Source organism: Tachyglossus aculeatus, chromosome 19 (assembly GCF_015852505.1).
Source record: "Tachyglossus aculeatus isolate mTacAcu1 chromosome 19, mTacAcu1.pri, whole genome shotgun sequence".
Taxonomy (NCBI): domain Eukaryota; kingdom Metazoa; phylum Chordata; class Mammalia; order Monotremata; family Tachyglossidae; genus Tachyglossus; species Tachyglossus aculeatus.
This window is the reverse complement of record NC_052084.1, coordinates 14,480,143-14,500,039: the sequence shown is the minus strand read 5'-3', so window position 1 is coordinate 14,500,039 and position 19,897 is coordinate 14,480,143. Positions and strand designations below refer to the sequence as shown.

The 19,897-nt window shown below is 46.3% G+C and overlaps 1 protein-coding gene across 2 annotated transcripts; it reads left to right on the top strand.

The window, feature by feature from the left end:
• The first annotated feature begins 2,665 nt into the window (after positions 1-2,665).
• Positions 2,666-17,193, top strand: MRPS10 (mitochondrial ribosomal protein S10). 2 transcript variants are annotated; one of them, XM_038761169.1, is made up of 7 exons: positions 2,666-2,745; positions 10,298-10,347; positions 10,447-10,519; positions 11,261-11,400; positions 12,730-12,838; positions 15,702-15,791; positions 16,910-17,193. In XM_038761169.1, exons 1-7 carry the CDS (start codon positions 2,698-2,700, stop codon positions 16,997-16,999), a joined length of 600 nt encoding a protein of 199 aa, XP_038617097.1. In that variant the 5' UTR covers positions 2,666-2,697; the 3' UTR covers positions 17,000-17,193. The 2 variants fall into 2 exon arrangements, with proteins under 2 accessions (XP_038617097.1, XP_038617098.1); XM_038761170.1 differs by lacking the exon at positions 15,702-15,791.
• Positions 17,194-19,897: the final 2,704 nt, after the last annotated feature.

Genomic DNA, 19,897 nt, shown 5'->3' with positions numbered 1-19,897 from the left:
GGTTCAAAGTTCAAGCAGCAGCGTGGCTCAGCGGAAAGAGCCCGGGCTTGGGAGTCAGAGGTCATGGGTTCAAGTCCCGGCTCCGCCAACTGTCAGCTGCGTGACTTTGGGCAAGTCACTTCACTTCTCTGGGCCTCTGTTCCCTCATCTGTAAAATGGGGATTAAAACTGTGAGGCCCGCCCCCGGGCCAACCTGATCACCTTGTAACCTCCCCAGCGCTTGGAACAGTGCTTGTCACATAGTAAGCGCTTAACAAATACCGTCATTATTATTAGAAGGGGGTGACAGACAACAAAACAAAACATGTGGTCAGGTGATGTCTGCATGGCTCAGTGGAAAGAGCCCGGGCTTTGGAGTCGGAGGTCATGGGTTCAGATGCCGCTCCGCCAATTGTCAGCTGTGTGACTTTGGGTAAGTCACTTAACTTCTCTGGGCCTCAGTTACCTTGTCTGTAAAATGGGGATTAAGACGGAGCCCCCCTTGGGACAACCTGATCACCTTGTAACCTTCCCAGCACTTAGAACAGTGCCTCGTTCTCGCCTGTCCCACTGTCGACCCCCAGCCCACATCCTCCCCCTGGCCCGGAATGCCCTCCCTCCGCCCGTCCGCCAAGCTAGCTCTCTTCCTCCCTTCCAAGCCCTACTGAGAGCTCACCTCCTCCAGGAGGCCTTCCCACACTGAGCCCCCTCCTTCCTCTCCCCCTCCTCCCCCCATCCCCCCCACCTTGCCTCCTTCCCCTCCCCACAGCACCCATATATATGTATATATGTTTGTACATATTTATTACTCTATTTTATTTGTACATATTCTATTTATTTTATTTTGTTAATATGTTTTGTTTTGCTGTGTCTCCCCTTTCTAGACTGTGAGCCCACTCTTGGGTAGGGACCGTCTCTAGATGTTCTCCCCCTCCCCACCCCCCCCCCGCCTTACCTCCTTCCCTTCCCCACAGCACCTGTATATATGTATATATGTTTGTACGTATTTATTACTCTATTTATTTATTTATTTTACTTGTATATTTTCTGTTTATTTTATTCTGTTAATATGTTTGGTTTTGTTCTCTGTCTCCCCCTTCTAGACTGTGAGCCCACTGTTGGGTAGGGACCGTCTCTATATGTTGCCAACTTGGACTTCCCAAGCGCTTAGTACAGTGCTCTGCACATAGTAAGCGCTCTGCACACAGTAAGCGCTCAATAAATATGATTGAATGAATGAATGTTGCCAACTTGTACTTCCCAAGCGCTTAGCACAGTGCTCTGCCCACAGTAAGCGCTCAATAAATACGATTGAATGAATGAATATTGCCAGCTTGGACTTCCCAAGCGCTTCGTCCGGAGCTCTGCACACAGTAAGTGCTCAATAAATACGATTGAATGAATGAATGTTGCCAACTTGGACTTCCCAAGCGCTTTGTCCAGAGCTCTGCACACAGTAAGCGCTCAATAAATACGATTGAATGAATGAATGTTGCCAACTTGGACTTCCCAAGCACTTAGCACAGTGCTGTGCACACAGTAAGCACTCAATAAATACGATTGAATGAATGAATGTTGCCAACTTGGACTTCCCAAGCGCTTAGCACAGTGCTCTGCCCACAGTAAGCGCTCAATAAATACGATTGAATGAATGAATGTTGCCAGCTTGGACTTCCCAAGCGCTTAGCACAGTGCTCTGCCCACAGTAAGCGCTCAATAAATACGATTGAATGAGTGAATGAATGTTGCCAACTTGGACTCCCCAAGCACTTAGTCCAGTGCTCTGCACACAGTTAGCGCTCAATAAATATGATTGAATGAATGAATGCTGCCAACTTGGACTTCCCAAGCGCTTAGCACAGTGCTCTGCACACAGTAAGGGCTCAATAAATACGATTGAATGAATGAATGAATGTTGCCAACTTGGACTTCCCAAGCGCTTAGCACAGTGCTCTGCACACAGTAAGGGCTCAATAAATACGATTGAATGAGTGAATGAACATTGCCAACTTGGACTTCCCAAGCGCTTAGCACAGTGCTCCGCCCACAGTAAGGGCTCAATAAATACGATTGAATGAGTGAATGAATGTTGCCAACTTGGACTTCCCAAGCGCTTAGCACAGTGCTCTGCACACAGTAAGGGCTCAATAAATACGATTGAATGAGTGAATGAACATTGCCAACTTGGACGTCCCAAGCGCTTAGCACAGTGCTCTGCACACAGTAAGCGCTCAATACGATTGAATGAATGAATGAATGTTGCCCACTTGGCCTTCCCAAGCGCTTAGCACAGTGTTCTGCCCACAGTAAGCGCTCAATAAATACGATTGAATGAATGAATGAATGTTGCCCACTTGGCCTTCCCAAGCGCTTAGCACAGTGCTCTGCACACAGTAAGCGCTCAATAAATACGATTGAACGCACATAGTAAGCAACTAATAAATGTTATTGTTATTATTATTATTTTTATTTTTATTATTATTGTCGGCCCCGCCCCCGTCCTCCTCAGGATTGAGCGGCCGGATTGCGGCCCTGAGCGGCCGGATTGCGGCCCTCAACCACAGCAGGCCGAGCTTCCGGGCTGAAGTGGACCGGAAGTTCAGCTCTATGGCCACTCCGAGGGGACGGGCCGCCCTTCTAGCCGGCCCGGAGGCCTCGCGGCTCTATGGTCTCGGCGGAAGTGGGCGTCCCGGAAGTGATGGGGGCGGGGCGGGAGCAATGGCGGCCAGAGGGGCGCTCGGCTGCGTGTGGCGACGGTTGCTTGAGGTAAAAGGCGGCGCCGACGGCCCCGGGACCCCTACCCTAGGGAGGGAATAATAATAATAATAATAATAATAATAATAATAATAATAATCATAATGGCATTTATTAAGCGCTTATTATGCGCAAAGCACTGGCTAGCACTGGCTTCATCCCCATTTTCCAGATGAGGGAACTGAGGCCCAGAGAACTAATAATAATGATGGCATTTATTAAGTGCTTACTATGTGCAAAGCACCTTTCAGGTTACAAGGTGATCAGGTTGTCCCACGGGGGGGCTCGCAGTCTTCATCCCCATTTTACAGATGAGGGAACTGAGGCCCAGAGAAATAATAATAATGATGGCATTTATTAAGCGCTTACTATGTGCGAAGCACTGGGGAGGTTCCAAGGTGATCAGGTTCTCCCACGTGGGGGCTCACAGTCTTCATCCCCATTTTACAGATGAGGGAACTGAGGCCCAGAGAAATAATAATAATAATGATGATGGTATTTATTAAGCGCTTACTATGTGCAAAGCACTGTTCTAAGCGCTGGGGAGGTTACAAGGTGATCAGGTTGTCCCACGGGGGGCCTCACAGTCTTCATCCCCATTTTACAGATGAGGGAACTGAGGCCCAGAGAAATAATAATAATAATGGCATTTATTAAGCGCTTACTATGTGCAAAGCACCGTTCTAAGCGCTGGGGAGGTTACAAGGTGATCAGGTTGTCCCACGGGGGGGCTCGCAGTCTTCATCCCCATTTTACAGATGAGGGAACTGAGGCCCAGAGAAATAATAATAATAATGGCATTTATTAAGCGCTTACTATGTGTAAAGCACTGTTCTAAGCGCTGGGGAGGTTACAAGGTGATCAGGTTGTCCCACGTGGGGGCTCACAGTCTTCATCCCCATTTTCCAGATGAGAGAACTGAGGCCGAGAGAAATAATAATAATGATGGCATTTATTAAGCGCTTACTATGTGTAAAGCACTGTTCTAAGCACTGGGGAGGTTACAAGGTGATCAGGTTGTCCCACGGGGGGCTCACAGTCTTCATCCCCATTTTCCAGATGAGGGAACTGAGGCCCAGAGAAATAATAATAATAATAATAATGATGGCATTTATTAAGCGCTTACTATGCGCAAAGCACTGTTCTAAGCGCTGGGGAGGTTCCAAGGTGATCAGGTTGGCCCAAATGGGGCTCACGGTCTTCACCCCCATTTTCCAGATGAGGGAACTGAGGCCCAGAGAAGCGAAGTGACTCGCCCAAAGTCACCCAGCTGACAATGGGCAGAGCCGGGATTTGAACCACCACCTCTGACTCCAAAGCCCGGGCCCTTTCCACTGAGCCACGCTGCTTCTCATCAAATGCCTCGGACTTCCCAAGCATCTAGTACAGTGCCCTGCACACAGTAAGCGCTCAATAAATACCATCGAATGAACGCCTCTTTAACCCCTGGTTTACGGAGGGGGAAACTGAGGCCCGGAGAAGCCTGCCCTGGCATTTATACAGCACGTTAGAGAAGCAGCGTGGCTCAGTGGAAAGAGCCCGGGCTTTGGGGTCAGGGGTAGTGGGTTTGAATTCCGCCTCCGCCAATTATCGGGTGACTTTGGGGAAGTCACTTCACTTCTCTGGGCCTCAGCTACCTCATCTGTAAAATGGGGATTAAGACTGTGAGCCCCCCGTGGGACAACCTGATCACCTTGTAACCTCCCCAGTGCTTAGAACAGTGCTTTACACATAGTAAGCACTTAATAAATGCCATCATTATTATTATTTCTCTGGGCCTCAGTTCTCTCATCTGGAAAATGGGGATGAAGACTGTGAGCCCCCACGTGGGACAACCTGATCACCTTGTATCCTTCCCCAGCGCTTAGAACAGTGCTTTACACATAGTAAGCACTTAATAAATGCCATCATTATTATTATTTCTCTGGGCCTCAGTTCTCTCATCTGGGAAATGGGGATGAAGACTGTGAGCCCCCACGTGGGACAACCTGATCACACTGTAACCTCCCCAGTGCTTAGAACCGTGCTTTACACATAGTAAGCGCTTAATAAATGCCATTATTATTATTATTATTATTATTATTATTATTATTATTTCTCTGGGCCTCAGTTCCCTCATCTAGAAAATGGGGATGAAGACTGTGAGCCCCCACGTGGGACAACCTGATCACCTTGGAACCTCCGCAGCGCTTAGAACGGTGCTTTGCACATAGTAAGCGCCTAATAAATGCCATCATCATTATTATTATTATTGTCAGGTCAGGCCGTGGGAATCCAGCACGGTTCTTAGTGATATTTGGTAAGCACTCGGTTACGAGGTGTGTCCAAGCTAATCAGGTTTTGTTTTTTTTTTTAAATCAATCAATCGTATTTATTGAGCGCTTACTGTGTGCAGAGCACTGTACTAAGCGTTTGGGAAGTACAAGTTGGCAAATGGTGTTTGGTAATAATAATGATGGTATTCGTTAAGCGCCTACTATGTGCAAAGCACAGTTCTAAGCGCTGGGGAGGTTACAAGAGAAGCAGCGTGGCTCAGTGGAAAGAGCCCGGGCTTTGGAGTCCGAGGTCATGGGTTCAAATCCTGGCTCTGCCAATTGTCAGCTGTGTGACTTTGGGCAAGTCACTCCACTTCTCTGTGCCTCAGTTTCCTCATCTGTAAAAGGGGGATGAAGACTGAGCCCCTCATGAGACAACCTGATCACCTTGTAACCTCCCAGCGCTTAGAACAGTGCTTTGCACATAGTAAGCGCTTAACAAATGCCATCATCATCATCATCAGGTTGTCCCACGGGGGGCTCACAGGCTTCATCCCCATTTGACAGATGAGGTCACTGAGGCCCAGAGAAGTGAAGCGACTTGCCCAAAGTCACACAGCTGACAAGTGGCGGAATCAGGATTTGAATGCATGACCTCCGACTCCAAAGCCTGGGCTCTTTCCACTGAGCCACTCTGCTGCTCATAAGCATTTGGTATATGCTTAGTATGTGCCAGACACTGTAATAAGCGTTCGGGTTGGTATTTTATTTTGTTAATATGTTTTGTTTTCCATCTCCCCCCTTCTAGACTGTGAGCCCGCTGTTGGGTAGGGACCGTCTCTATATGTTGCCAACCTGTACTTCCCAAGCGCTTAGTACAGTGCTCTGCACACAGGAAGTGCTCAATAAATACAATTGAATGAATGAATGAATGAGAAGCATCGTGGCTTAGTGGAAAGAGCTCGGGCTTGGGAGTCAGAGGTCGTGGGTTCTAATCCCGGCTCCGCCGCTTGTCAGCTGTGTGACCTTGGGCAAGTCACTTCACTTCTCTGGGCCTCAGTTCCCCTCATCCGTAAAATGGGGTTAACAATAATAATAATGGCATTTATTAAGCTCTTACTAGGTGCAAAGCACTGTTCTAAGCGCTGGGGAGGTTACAAGGTGATCAGGTTGTCCCACGGGGGGCTCACAGGCTTCATCCCCATCTTAGTCCCCATGAAGACTGTGAGCCCCCCGTGGGACAACCTGATCACCTTGTAACCTCCGCAGCGCTTAGAACAGTGCTTTGCACATAGTAAGCGCTTAACAAATGCTGTTATTAGTATTATAATACAAGCTAATCAGTTTTCTGGGGGAGTGTTTTAATGGTGTTTGGTATACGCTTACTCTGTGCCAGTTACTGTACTAAGTGCCGGGGTAGATGCAAACTAATCAGGTTTTTGGCGGGGGTTTTTAATGGTATTTGGTATACACTTACTCTGTGCCAGACACTGTACTAAGCGCTTCGGTAGATACAAGCTAATCAGGTTTTGGCGGGTTTTTTAAAATGGCATTTGGTATACGCTTACTCTGTGCTAGACACTGTACTAAGCGCGGGGGTAGATACAAGCTAATCAGGTTTTTGGCGGAGTTTTTAAAATGGTATTTGGTATACGCTTTCTCTGTGCCAGACACTGTACTAAGCGCTGAGGTAGATACAAGCTAATCAGGTGTTTTGGGTGGGTTTTAATGGTATTTGGTAAAACGCTTACTCTGTGCCAGACACTGTACTAAGTGCTGAGGTAGATACAATAAATACAATCGTATTTATTGAGCGCTTACTGTGTGCAGAGCACTGTACTAAGTGCTAGGGAAGTACAAATTGGCAATATATAGAGACGGTCCCTACCCAACAGCAGGCTTAGCTCTTAGGATGTAGGTGGGGTTTTTTTTTAATCAATCGTATTTATTGAGCGCTTACTGTGTGCAGAGCACTGTACTAAGCGCTTGGGAAGTACAAGTTGGCAACATATAGAGACAGTCCCTACCCAACAGTGGGCTCACAGTCTAAAAGTGGATTGCTTTTTTCAACATAGTTTTTAATGGTTAACAGGAAAGCAGTATGTCCAAGGAAAAAATGTTAGTTCAAGAAAGCAAATTTTTAAGTTGCTAATGTAGCACCACATGAGGGAGCTGGGAATGAGCGATTTAGAGCGAAACCTGGACATTGACTCTTAACATTTTAAAATCTGAGTAAAATAATTACCTGAGTAGACAACTCAAAGCACTTAAAGAGAATTCCTAGAGATTAAGAGAAATTATTTTCAAAGCTGCCCTGCCTAAGATGTGAGGGTGGGGGTGAATAATCATGATTATGTTAATAGTGAATGAAAATCCAACTTGATGTTCTGAGACAGAAATACACATAAACCTACAGACCCTAAGTTTCTCTTTTTGGGCCACAGAAATTGTGTTTAAAAGGCCGTAGTCAGGAAGGTTAATGGGATTTGAGCAGCACTGAGTGAAACTGAGGCTCCTGAGCAGGGGATTGAGGTGATCAGATGAATGCTGAAGGTAATATCATCAACATCATCATCAATCGTATTTATTGAGCGCTTACTGTGTGCAGAGCACTGGACTAAGCGCTTGGGAAGTCCAAGTTGGCAACATATAGAGACAGTCCCTACCCAACAGTGGGCTCACAGTCTAAAAGACTGATCACTAATATGTGATTCTTGCAGCTCTAGAAAAGGTAGAATGTAAGGGATGAGTGTAGAAGCAGGGAAGTGATCACCATCAGGATTTACTCGGCACTACTGTGGGATCAGGAGTAGTCAGGAATCAATCAATGAAGGCTATTTATTGAATGCTTCTGATCACCATCAGGATTTACTCGGCACTACTGTGGGATCAGGAGTAGTCAGGAATCAATCAATGAATGCTATTTATTGAATGCTTCTTATGTGTAGTTCATTGTACTAAGCACTTGGGAGGGTCCAGTTCAGTAGATAGGATATAGAATTCCTGCCAGTCAAGCAGTGGTATTTATTGAGCACTTAACTGTAGTAACCACTTGGGAGAAGACATTAACGATAGAGTTGGTAGACCCGATCCCTGCCCTCAAAGAGCATACAGCCTAGATGGGGAGTCAGACGAAAATACAAGAAGTGCAGTTATCCAAGTGCAGAGTAGTTATAGAGAGTAGAGAAGCAGTGTGGCTCAGTGGAAAGAGCCCGGGCTTTGGAGTCAGAGGTCACGGGTTCAAATTCCGGCTCTGCCAATTGTCAGCTGTGTGACTTTGGGCAAGTCACTTAACTTCTCTGTGCCTCCGTTCCCTCATCTGTAAAATGGGGATGAAGACTGAGCGCCCCCTGTGGGACAACCTGATCACCTTGTAACCTTCCCAGCGCTTAGAACAGTGCTTTGCACATAGTAAGCGCTTAATAAATGCCATCATTATTACCATTATAACCTGCACTGTGGCTGAGACTGGGGCGGGGGACAAAGGGGAAGAAACGTTTTAATGAAAGCAGCAGGCAGATGAAGTGGGGGTGAATGAGAGGGAGATGTCTGAGATTATGAGGGAGGGAGCCAACAAGGCTCATTTCACCCTTGGACATATTAGGCATTTGCCCACAGGCCACTGCCTTTAAGGGGCTCCTTATGACCCCCCACCCTCCCGTTTCTGGTGCTGCTCCATTTTTAAGGCAGCCCTAGAAATGCTGGGGAAAATAGACCCATCACATTTCTGATGCCCTGGGCCTAGTGGGGCCTTTGAGGGTGATGGGCAGGTTGGAAAAGTGAAGGTTTGGGGAGTAAAATGATAAACTCCATTTACATAGTTTTGGTTGCTGTGAGAATTAAAAAAAAAAAAAGCCCCAAACGCCCAAAGCAACTCTTCCTTTCCCCTCTTTCCTGGACGATGAGATATCAGGGACCTTTCGATTCTTAAATTTGCATTTGTGCTCCGTGTACTCTAACGTAAGTATCTGACCTGCTAGTGGGCAGGGCAAACTGAAATTTCCTTCTGGATCGTCGGTGTCGGAGCCTTGCCCACCCCGAGAGTAAGGTGGATCCCGCTGTCCATGAGATTCTCTCTGAAGATGCTCACACCCGTGGGGAGCTACTACACCTGCATACTGATGAACAACTCTGCCACCGTTCTCATCCCTCCAGTAGAGAGAAAACTAGAGTGCCAGGAAAAACGCCTGGGCTCTACCTCCAGCGAGGGTCACTAATTAACCGCCTGATCTTGGACAGCTCACTTAAATGCTGCGGACCTCAGTTCCAATATCTGTAAAAGCCGTGACGATCCTTTGCTTTTTAGATTCTGCCTGCCCTTAGCAAGCCGGGCGGCCAGATGAGAGAAGTGTGAATTGGTTTGAAGCCTTCAGAAGAAAACTCTCTTGGTTCTTTGTGAATAAAATATTGCACGTTGCCCAGTGCTTAAGTGGAAATGGGCAGGCATAACGTTATAAATGTTATTTCATGCAGAAATAGAAAAATGGAGGCCATGCAGTGAACACTGGGTTTATCTCCTCGAGTGGGTAAGAAAACTGCATTCCCTTTAGGAGTGGATTTGCAGTAGATTTGTTCATTCTTTTAAAAATGAGGATTTGTGATTTTTTAGAGTCTGAGTTCTTTATATTGAAGCCTGGTATGTGCTCAACAAAGTCCCTCATTCTGTAGTAAAACAAACCTTACCATTTCAAGGTTTGGAAACCAAAATCTTTTTATAGAATTGACCTTTTCTGAAAGGGAGAAGGGCAAGTCTTTTGGGTCAAGGGGTTTAGAATTTTTTTCCCGTTTCTTTCTTTTAAAAATTTTGCCAACATCTTTTTCAGAGTCCTTTAGTCACTGTTCCAAGGGTGCGTGTGTTTCTAGCGTTACCTTTTCTGAAGTATTTCTTGCATGTAAACTAATTTTAACAAATAATTTGAGAAGTAGCATGGCGTAGGGATAGAGCATTGGCCTGCGAGTCAAAAGGACCTGGGTTCTAATCCGAGTTCCGCTATTTATCTGCTGTGAGACCTTGGGCAAGTTACTTAGAACAGAGCTCGGCACGTAGTAAGCGTTTAACAAATGCCATCGTCATTATTATTATTATGACTTCACTTCTGTGCCTCAGTTCCTTTCTCTGTAAAATGGAGATTCAGACTTTGAGCCGCATGTGGGACATGGGCTGCGTCCAACCCGATTAGCTTGTATCTGTTTCACACTTAGTACAGTGCCTGGCACGTAGTAAGTGCTTTAATGCTCCCCCACCCCCCTCAAAAAAAGTATTCATTGTTAACTTTATTTGAAACAAGCTGGTGATTCTGTCTCTACAGGTACCGAACAGTTCGGGTGTCATTACTGTGAAGACAGATGGTTTTCTTCTGTAAGTAAATTGGAATGGGGGATACCAAATTGAAAAACAAAACTAAGAATCTTAATGGGATTAATGTCAGCTTTTTGCCTTTTGTTTTTTTACATGCAGAAGAAAGAATTTGAAACGGTTGCCGTTTTCAAGCGTGCACGTTGATGTCGCCAAGGATGTGGCTAAAGCTGTGGTAGGTTTTGACTATTACGCCGAACTGTTTGCCCTTTTGAGATAGTGGCGACACAGGCAAAGTCAGCTCTTTCCTCATAGTTTCATCAGGGTTTCTTCTCCAGTTTTGTCACTCTTCACAGGTAAGGAATGTGGGAGCCGTGTCCATGGTAAATAGTCTCTGGAAGTCAGATGCTTTGCCCATGAATCCTTGGGGAGAACTAGGATGTGTCACCAAGTTGACAGTAAGCAATGAAGAATGTGTTCTTCTTTTTCAAGGAAGTGTTTCTCCCCTTTGTTGTCTCCCGCCTCTGCCCCATTTCCTTGGCTTTGGGTCTGGGGACTATTACTTTGTGAGAACAGTGGAGAATCAGTCAATCAATCAATGAATCGCATTTATTGAGCGCTTACTGTGTGCAGAGCACTGTACTAAGCGCTTGGGAAGTACAAGTTGGCATCGTCTAGGGACAGTCCCTACCCAACAGTGGGTTCACAGTCTAAAAGGGGGAGACAGAGAACAAAACCAAACATACTAACAAAATAAAATAAATAGAATAGATATGTACAAGTAAAATAAATAAATAAATAGAGTAATAATATACATATATACGGGTGCTGTGGGGAAGGGAAGGAGGTAAGATGGGGCCTAATGACCTTTCTCCCAGGTGAACTCACGTTAAGGACACCAACGGTTTTTCAGTTAAAGAAGAAAAACGAAAGCTGTACTTCATTGTCTTTCTCTCCTTTTTTAACCAACGTGCAGATTTCCATTTCTGACGAACCGGACGCCCTGTACAAGAACCTGTCGGTTGTAGTGAAAGGCCACGATAGGGCAGTATTGGACAGTTATGAGTATTTTGCTGTGCTTGCTGCAAATGAACTTGGACTCTCCATCAAAAGAGTGTAAGTACGGGGGCAGCCGGGGTTGACTCTGCAGGACCGGGCCAAGTTAGCGTGTCGTAGGATTTCGTATGACCTAATATGTCCACTTGAGAGAGAAACCAGGCCCCAGGAGTAGGTATGTCACCCCACGAAGCTGCCGTGGGCCACGGGGATAAACTGTAAGTGATTGCCTTGTTATCTTGATGTTTGTCTGACTGACCTGTATATATGTATATGTGTTTGTACATATTTATTACTCTATTTATTTATTTATTTATCTTACTTGTACATATCTATTCTATTTATTTTATTTTGTTAGTATGTTTGGTTTTGTTCTCTGTCTCCCCCTTTTAGACTGTGAGCCCACTGTTGGGTAGGGACTGTCTCTAGATGTTGCCAATTTGTACTTCCCAAGCGCTTAGTACAGTGCTCTGCACATAGTAAGCGCTCAATAAATACGATTGATGATTGATGATCCAGCCCACCAGGCAGAGGGAAAACCGGGTCCGGAGTTTTGGTTTTCTCCGAACCACTATCACCGAGGGTTCTCGCGTTGCAGTACTTGTACCTCAACCACTTATTTTCAAAAACGTTTAACAGAACGTCTTAGAATTCAGTTTTTTTACCAAAAAAAAAAGCCAACCAGAAATGAGCATGGGTTTTATTTAGTTAACTTACAGCTCTACCAAAGGCAGTTACAAAGGCGGTGAAAACAGTTTGGGCAGCCACCTAGGTGTCTCCGCACACACCCCGAGAGGGAGGTTTTTGAAGCCAGTAAAAGAGGTGCGCCTTGAGTTTGCTGCTCCCTTTTATTAAGCTTCCGTTGTTGTCCCGCCAGCCTCACGCGTGGTTCTCCAGGATGATGGTAAGCGGTCTGTAGGAAAGCTAACTGTGAAGAGAGCAGGGGAAACTGACCCTAAACTGGGGCCAGGAGCAGTTCCTCAAGCAACAGTCCTTCTGCGATGCGCCCATGGGGACGCACAGACACTCACTCGGTCCTACCTATGTAATGATGCCAGTACCACAGCTTGGCAGAGCACATTCATTTGGCAGGGTCCTTTAACAGTTATTACCTCATTCTGTCCTCAAACGCCCAACGCGGCAGAGATAGCTGGCATTATCATTTCCATTTTACAGATGGGGAAACAGGCCTAAAGAGGTTAAACTATTAGTCCTAGGCGAGAGGAAAGGCAGAATCAGGACTAGAGAACAGGCTCACACAAACCTAGTCTTGATTTGGACACCACAGTCGCTGAGGGGGAGGGCTTGCCCCACCCCTCAGAGGCCAGGAAATCATTTTCAAACCAGTGTACTGTTATAACTGGTCTGTGTAATTATTTTTATTCCCAGCTACGAGCCTCCAAGGAAAATAGAACGGCTAACCCTTCTCAAATCAGTACACATCTTCAAGAAGCACAGAGTGCAGTACGAAATGAGAACGCTCTACAGGTGCCTCGAGGTGAGTCCGTTTGCATTCCGGGACAGCTCCCCATTCTATTTGTTTTGTTTTGTTGGTATGTTTGGTTTTGTTCTCTGTCTCCCCCTTTTAGACTGTGAGCCCACTGCTGGGTAGGGACTGTCTCTAGATGTTGCCAATTTGTACTTCCCAAGCGCTTAGTACAGTGCTCTGCACATAGTAAGCGCTCAATAAATACGATTGATGATGATGATGATGATGAGGTCCGGGGAGGGAGGCCTCTGCCTCCGCGGGATTAACAGTGAGGGAGTGAAGCCACGTAGCCAAGCCTGTCTCCCCCTTTTAGGCTGTGAGCCCACTGCTGGGTAGGGACTGTCTCTATATGTTACCAACTTGTGCTTCCCAAGCGCTTAGTACGGTGCTCTGCACACAGTAAGCGCTCAATAAATACGATTGATGATGATGATGCTCCGGGGCGCTTTAAACCATCTGCAGGCCCGGTGAAGATTTCTGCTTGCGGTCCCCGGCCCAGCCCTCGGCGCCTCAAGAGGTTCTGGGGCCGGGGCCGAAAATCCTGATGTTCTAGCTCCTACTGTTCCCTTCAGGGCCCTGCTGAGAGCTCACCTCCTCCAAGAGGCCTTCCCAGACTGAGCCCCTTCCTTCCTCTCCCCCTCGTCCCCCTCTCCATCCCCCCCATCTTACCTCCTTCCCTTCCCCACAGCACCTGTATATATGTATATATGTTTGTACATATTTTTCACTCTATTTATTTGTACATATCTATTCTATTTATTTTATTTTGTTAGTATGTTTGGTTTTGTTCTCCGTTTCCCCCTTTTAGACTGTGAGCCCACTGTTGGGTAGGGACTGTCTCTAGATGTTGCCAATTTGTACTTCCCAAGCGCTTAGTCCAGTGCTCTGCACACAGTAAGCGCTCAATAAATACGATTGATGATGACGATACTGTTGTTCCGGTTCGAACAAAGCCATAGGGAGAACGTATTACGGCCGAACTGAGCGGAACCGAAAGAAGAACAGGTGCCTTCAAAGAGGTGCTTCTTCAGTGTTTCTCTGCTAACCCGGGAACCCTATCATCATCATCATCATCAATCGTATTTATTGAGCGCTTACTACGTGCAGAGCACTGGACTAAGCGCTTGGGAAGTACAAATATATACAAACCCTATAACCTTCTGTGTGGGGTTCGCCCTCGCTGCCCCTTCAGACAGGGCTGGGAGATGGGATGGAAGAAACAGGCCGAGGCTCTCACATTGAACCTTCCGCTCTGTCGGCGACTCGAGGCTGAGTTGGTCACATAATAATACCTCCCGAGGATAATTTTGGTTTTGAAAATAACAGGAATTCTGGGAAGTTTACCAGAGCGAGGCTGGAGATACAGCTGCCCAGCGGGACCAGTGCCTTCCAATCCCTCCACTTTTCAAGCCATGTTGGGCAGCCAAGAAATATAAATGTTCAGGTTGCATCATAAGGGGAAGAACGTGGCTCAGTAGAAAGAGCCCGGGCTTTGGAGTCAGAGGTCATGGGTTCAAATCCCGGCTCCGCCACTTGTCAGCTGTGTGACTTTGGGCAAGTCGCTTCACTTCTCTGGGCCTCAGTTCCCTCATCTGGAAAATGGGGATGAAGTCTGTGAGCCCCCCGTGGGACAACTTGATTACCTTGTATCTACCCCAGCGCTTAGAACAGTGCTCCGCACATAGTAAGCACTTAATAAATGCCATCATTATTATTATAGAGAAGCAGCGGAAAGAGTGGAAAGAGCCCGGGCTTTGGAGTCAGAGGTCATGGGTTCGAATCCCGACTCCACCACATGTCTGCTGTGTGACCTTGGGCAAGTCACTTCACTTCTCTGCGCCTCAGTTCCCTCATCTGTAAAATGGGGATTGAGACTGTGAGCCCCACGTGGGGCAACTTGATCACCTTGTATCCTCCCCAGCGCTTAGAACAGTGCTCTGCACATAGTAAGCGCTTAATAAATGCCATCATTATTATTATAGAGAAGCAGCGTGGCTCAGTGGAAAGAGCCCGGGCTTTGGAGTCAGAGGTCATGGGTTCGAATCCCGACTCCACCACATGTCTGCTGTGTGACCTTGGGCAAGTCACTTCACTTCTCTGCGCCTCAGTTCCCTCATCTGTAAAATGGGGATTGAGACTGTGAGCCCCACGTGGGGCAACTTGATCACCTTGTATCCTCCCCAGCGCTTAGAACAGTGCTCTGCACATAGTAAGCGCTTAATAAATGCCATCATTACTATTATAGAGAAGCAGCGTGGCTCAGTGGAAAGAGCCCGGGCTTTGGAGTCAGAGGTCATGGGTTCGAATCCCGACTCCACCACATGTCTGCTGTGTGACCTTGGGCAAGTCACTTCACTTCTCTGCACCTCAGTTCCCTCATCTGTAAAATGGGGATTGAGACTGTGAGCCCCACGTGGGACAACTTGATCACCTTGTATCCCCCCCAGCGCTTAGAACAGTGCTCTGCACATAGTAAGTGCTTCATAAATGCCATCATCATCAAGAACCATCCACCAGTTGTAGCTTTCGGTTCCTTAGAAATGTCTGCCTGTTTCCAGGTTTATTCAGTTGTTGGGGGTGGAATCTACAAAATAACAAAGTCTGGTCGTGTTGTTTTTCTCCTCCTTGTACAGCAGTGCTTTCATATTATTCTACTCTGCTGCTTCCCCTGTTTTAATTTGTCTCCCCCACTATACCATAAACTCCTCGAGGGGAGAGAGGGATCATGTCCACCCAGTCGGTTGTACTCTCTCAGGTACTTAGTACAGTGCTCAAATAACATTGATTAATAGATTCACTTACCTGTGGTGTGGCACCCTGGAAGAAGAGAGTATGCATGGGTTGATATTTCTTTTTTCTTTCTTCACCTTAGTTGCAGCATCTAACTGGCAGCACAGCTAATGTCTATTTGGAATACATCCAACGAAATTTACCTGAAGGGGTTGCCATGGAAGTAACCAAGGTACGGTCTAAATAATAATAATAATAATGCCATTTATTAAGTGCTTACTATGTGCAAAGCACTGTTCTAAGCGCTGGGGAGGTTACAAGTTGATCAGGTTGTCCCATGGAGGGCTTACAGTCTTATTCCCCATTTTATAGAGGAGGTAACAGGCACAGAGAAGTTAAGTGAGTTGCCCAAAGTCACACAGCTGACAGTTGGCAGAGCTGGGATTTAAGATGAGGCAAAAACTATAAAATAAGAAAACAGAGAGAGAAAAGGCAAACCATGTTACTAAATGTTTCCTCGGGTCTAGATTAAAGTCTCTCTATATTGTAAAACTGTTTTGAAGCGCTCTCTATATTGTAAAACTGTTTTGAAGCGGTGTGGTCCAGTGGATGGAGTCAGGGCCTGGGTTCTAATCCCAGCTCCGCCGCTTGTCTGCTGTGTGACTTTGGGCCAGTCACTTCACTTCTCTGGGCCTTAGGTACCTCATCTGTAAAATGGGGATTCAGACTGTGAGCCCCACGTGGGACAGGGATGGTGTCCAACCTGATTAGCCTGCGTCTTCCCCAGCACTTAATACTGCGCCCGGCACGTAGTAAGCGCTTAACAAATACTGATAATTTTAAAAACGACAACAAACAACAACAAAAAAACACCCCATGGTTTTCCAGGCTAGTAAGGAAATGGGAGTGGTGCGTGGTGGGGTGAAACGGTAGACAGCAGAAAAAGGAGCGTGCTTGCTCCCTGCCTCCCCCGGCATGGCTTCCCCAGAAGCAGTGGGAAATCAATCAATCAATCAGTCAATCGTATTTATTGAGCGCTTACTGTGTGCAGAGCACTGTACTAAGCGCTTGGGAAGTACAAGTTGGCAACATATAGAGACAGTCCCTACCCAACTGTGGGCTCACAGTCTAAAAGGAAATGCCGTTCTTGCTACGGCCTGTTTGAGCCCTCCCTCCCTACTCACCCTTGCCCGAGCGCTTCAGAAGAGAGAAGGATGGGGAACGAGGCTGGAAAAGGGAACCAGAAGAAAGGGATAGCGGGATCAAAGAGGATAAAAATCCAAAGCTTAAAGCCACAGCCGTAGACCTTCATTGCGAGAATGTCCTGTATTTCTTTTTTTTTTTTTTTAGACCAGATTAGAAAAACTACCAGAACATATCAAGACTCCCATTTGGGACACGGAGCCACAGGAAGAAGAAAAGGCAAAACCTGAAGTGTGAAAACGTTCCCCCCAACTGTGTCTGGGTAAGCCTCAAAGATGGGACCTTGCACCGAGAAGGCAAGACTCCATCGCTGGAAAAAATACAAGCGGAAAGAAAGAGATCACCTCACTTACACCCTTTACAATCTCATAGCCTCACAGTTAAAAAAAAAACTTCAGCTGTTGGGAATGAACAGTTGATTTTATACTTTATTTACCTTTGTGCTAAATACATCATTACCGTACAAAGAAAAGGCTATGTTAAATTTGCTTGCATCAAATAAGATTAACTTAGAATCTGTCATCCCCTAGATTTCAATTAATTTGATTATTTTTTTAACATGCTTTGTTGACCGCTCACTCCACAGAGCAGTTGTACAATGTTTACGGTATTTAGACTGTGAGCCCACTGTTGGGTAGGGACTGTCTCTATATGTTGCCCAAGCGCTTAGTACAGTGCTCTGCACACAGGAAGCGCTCAATAAATACGATTGATTGATTTAAGCACTTATTGTGTGCTGAGTGCCAGGGCAGATGCAGTAAATCAGCTCCGACACAGTCCTTGTCCCCCATGGGGCCCACGTCTAGAGCGGAGAGGGAGCAGGTATTAAGTCCGCATTTTATAGGTTGAGGTAACTGAGGCCTAGAGAAGTCAAGTGATTTGTCTAAGCCCACAGGTCATGGGTTCAAATCCGGGCTCCGCCAATTGTCAGCTGACTTTGGGCAAGTCACTTAACTTCTCTGGGCCTCAGTGACCTCATCTGGAAAATGGGGATTAAGACCGTGTGCCTCCCGTGATCACCTTGTAACCTCCTCAGCGCTTAGAACAGTGCTTCGCACATAGTAAGCGCTTAATAAATGCCATCATCATCATCACCCCACAAAAGGCAAGTGGCACAGGTAGGATTAGAACCCAGGCCCCCTGCCTCGCAGTTCTGTGCTTTCATTAAACCATACTGCTTGCCGTGGACAATTTCCTGTTTCTCTGGACAGGTGATAAAGTTAAATATGCCGGTGTTTTGCAGTTCCAACCTCTAAGCCATGAGGTAGAGAAAAGCTAGTCGAGTTGGACACAGTTTGTGCCCCACATAGGGCTCACAGGCTAAATCCCTGCCTACGTACGTGGTGACTGAGGCACAGAGAAGTTAAGGGACTTGCCCCAGGTCACACAGCGGACAAATAGTGGAGTCAGGATTCGAACACAAGTCCTGGCTCCCGGGCCCATGCTCCAGACCCCGGGCTGTGCTGCTTCTCTAGCATTTAAGCTTGGAGAAGCAGCGTGGCTCAGTGGAAAGAGCACGGGCTTTGGAGTCCATAGGTCATGGATTCAAATCCCGGCTCCGCCAATTTTCGGCTGTGTGACTTTGGGCAAAGTCACTTCTCTGTGCCTCAGTTACCTCATCTGTAAAATGGGGATGAAGACTGTGAGCCCTCCGTGGGACAACCTGATCACCTTGGAACCTTCCCAGCGCTTAGAACAGTGCTTTGCACATAGTAAGCGCCTAATAAATGCCATTTAAAAAAAAAAGCTTTAAATTAAAGCCATTTACTTGGATTGGAGGTGACAGGGAAATTAGTTCAAATACGGCATTCTAATAAGCGCTCGGAAAATCAACCTCGTACATTTCCACCGGTGCTCAGAAATCATTTTTCCACATTGAACTCAGTCAGAAGGAAAATGAGTTCACAAGGAAGAACAAAAAAACAACTTTAATACCTCAGTCTTGACACCCTAAGGAATGAATTATAGAGTCAGCTACTCTGGATGGAATCCACTGTTAGGAAATGCCTTTTTGATCTCTGGCCGCAGCACTGAAGAGAATACCATTTCTCATTTGCTAGAAGGGAGAGAGTATTCAAGCCAAGTTTCAAGATGCAACACCCAAAGGAAAGTAACCCGTTCCCCAAATTACCAATTGCTGTGCCTGAATTCTGGGAAGTTAATCATAAAACAGTCATGACAAAATTGGCAAGACCAATGTACCAATAAAAACGTTTTAAAAAATAAGTCCTTACACCTTCGGCCAAAGGAACCACGTTGCATAATTTCAGAGGAAATAGATTAATGACACTTGAAAACTTGGTTAGCCGCTACGGAGCCATAATGGGAACTTTATGAATACTTCATTCATTCAATCGTATTTATGGAGCGCTTACTGTGTGCAGAGCGCTGTACTAAGCGCTTGGGAAGTACAAGTCGGCAGCAGACAGAGACGGTCCCCTACCCAACAGCGGGCTCACAGTCTAGAAGGGGGAGATGGACAACAAAACAAAACATATTAAAATAAAATAAATAGAATAGTAAATATGTATAAGTAAAATAAATGGAGTAATAAATCTGTACAAACATATATACAGGTGCTGTGGGGAGGGGAAGGAGGTAAGGCAGGGAGATGGGGAGGGGGAGAGGAAGGAGGGGGCTCAGTCTGGGAATAATAATGATGGCTTTTGTTCATTCATTCACTCATTCAATCGTATTTATTGAGCGCTTACTGTGTGCAGAGCACTGTACTAAGCGCTTGGGAAGTACAAGTTGGCAACATAGAGGCGGTCCCTACCAAAAACTTACTATGTGCCAAGCACTGTTCTAAGCACCGGGCGGGGGTGGGGGGTGAGGGGGGATACTAGGTAATCAGGTTGTCCCACATGGGGTTCACAGTCTTAATCCCCATTTTACAGATGAGGGAACTGAGGCCCAGAGAAGTGAAGTGACTTGCCCAAAGTCACCCAGCTGACAAGTGGCGGAGCCGGGATTAGAACCTACGACCTCTGACTCCCAAACCCAGGCTCTTTCCACTGAGCCACACTGTATACGTTTGTACAGATTTATTTCTCTATTTTACTTGTACATATTTACTATGTTGCCAGCTTGTACTTCCCAAGCGCTTAGTACAGTGCTCTGTACACAGTAAGTGCT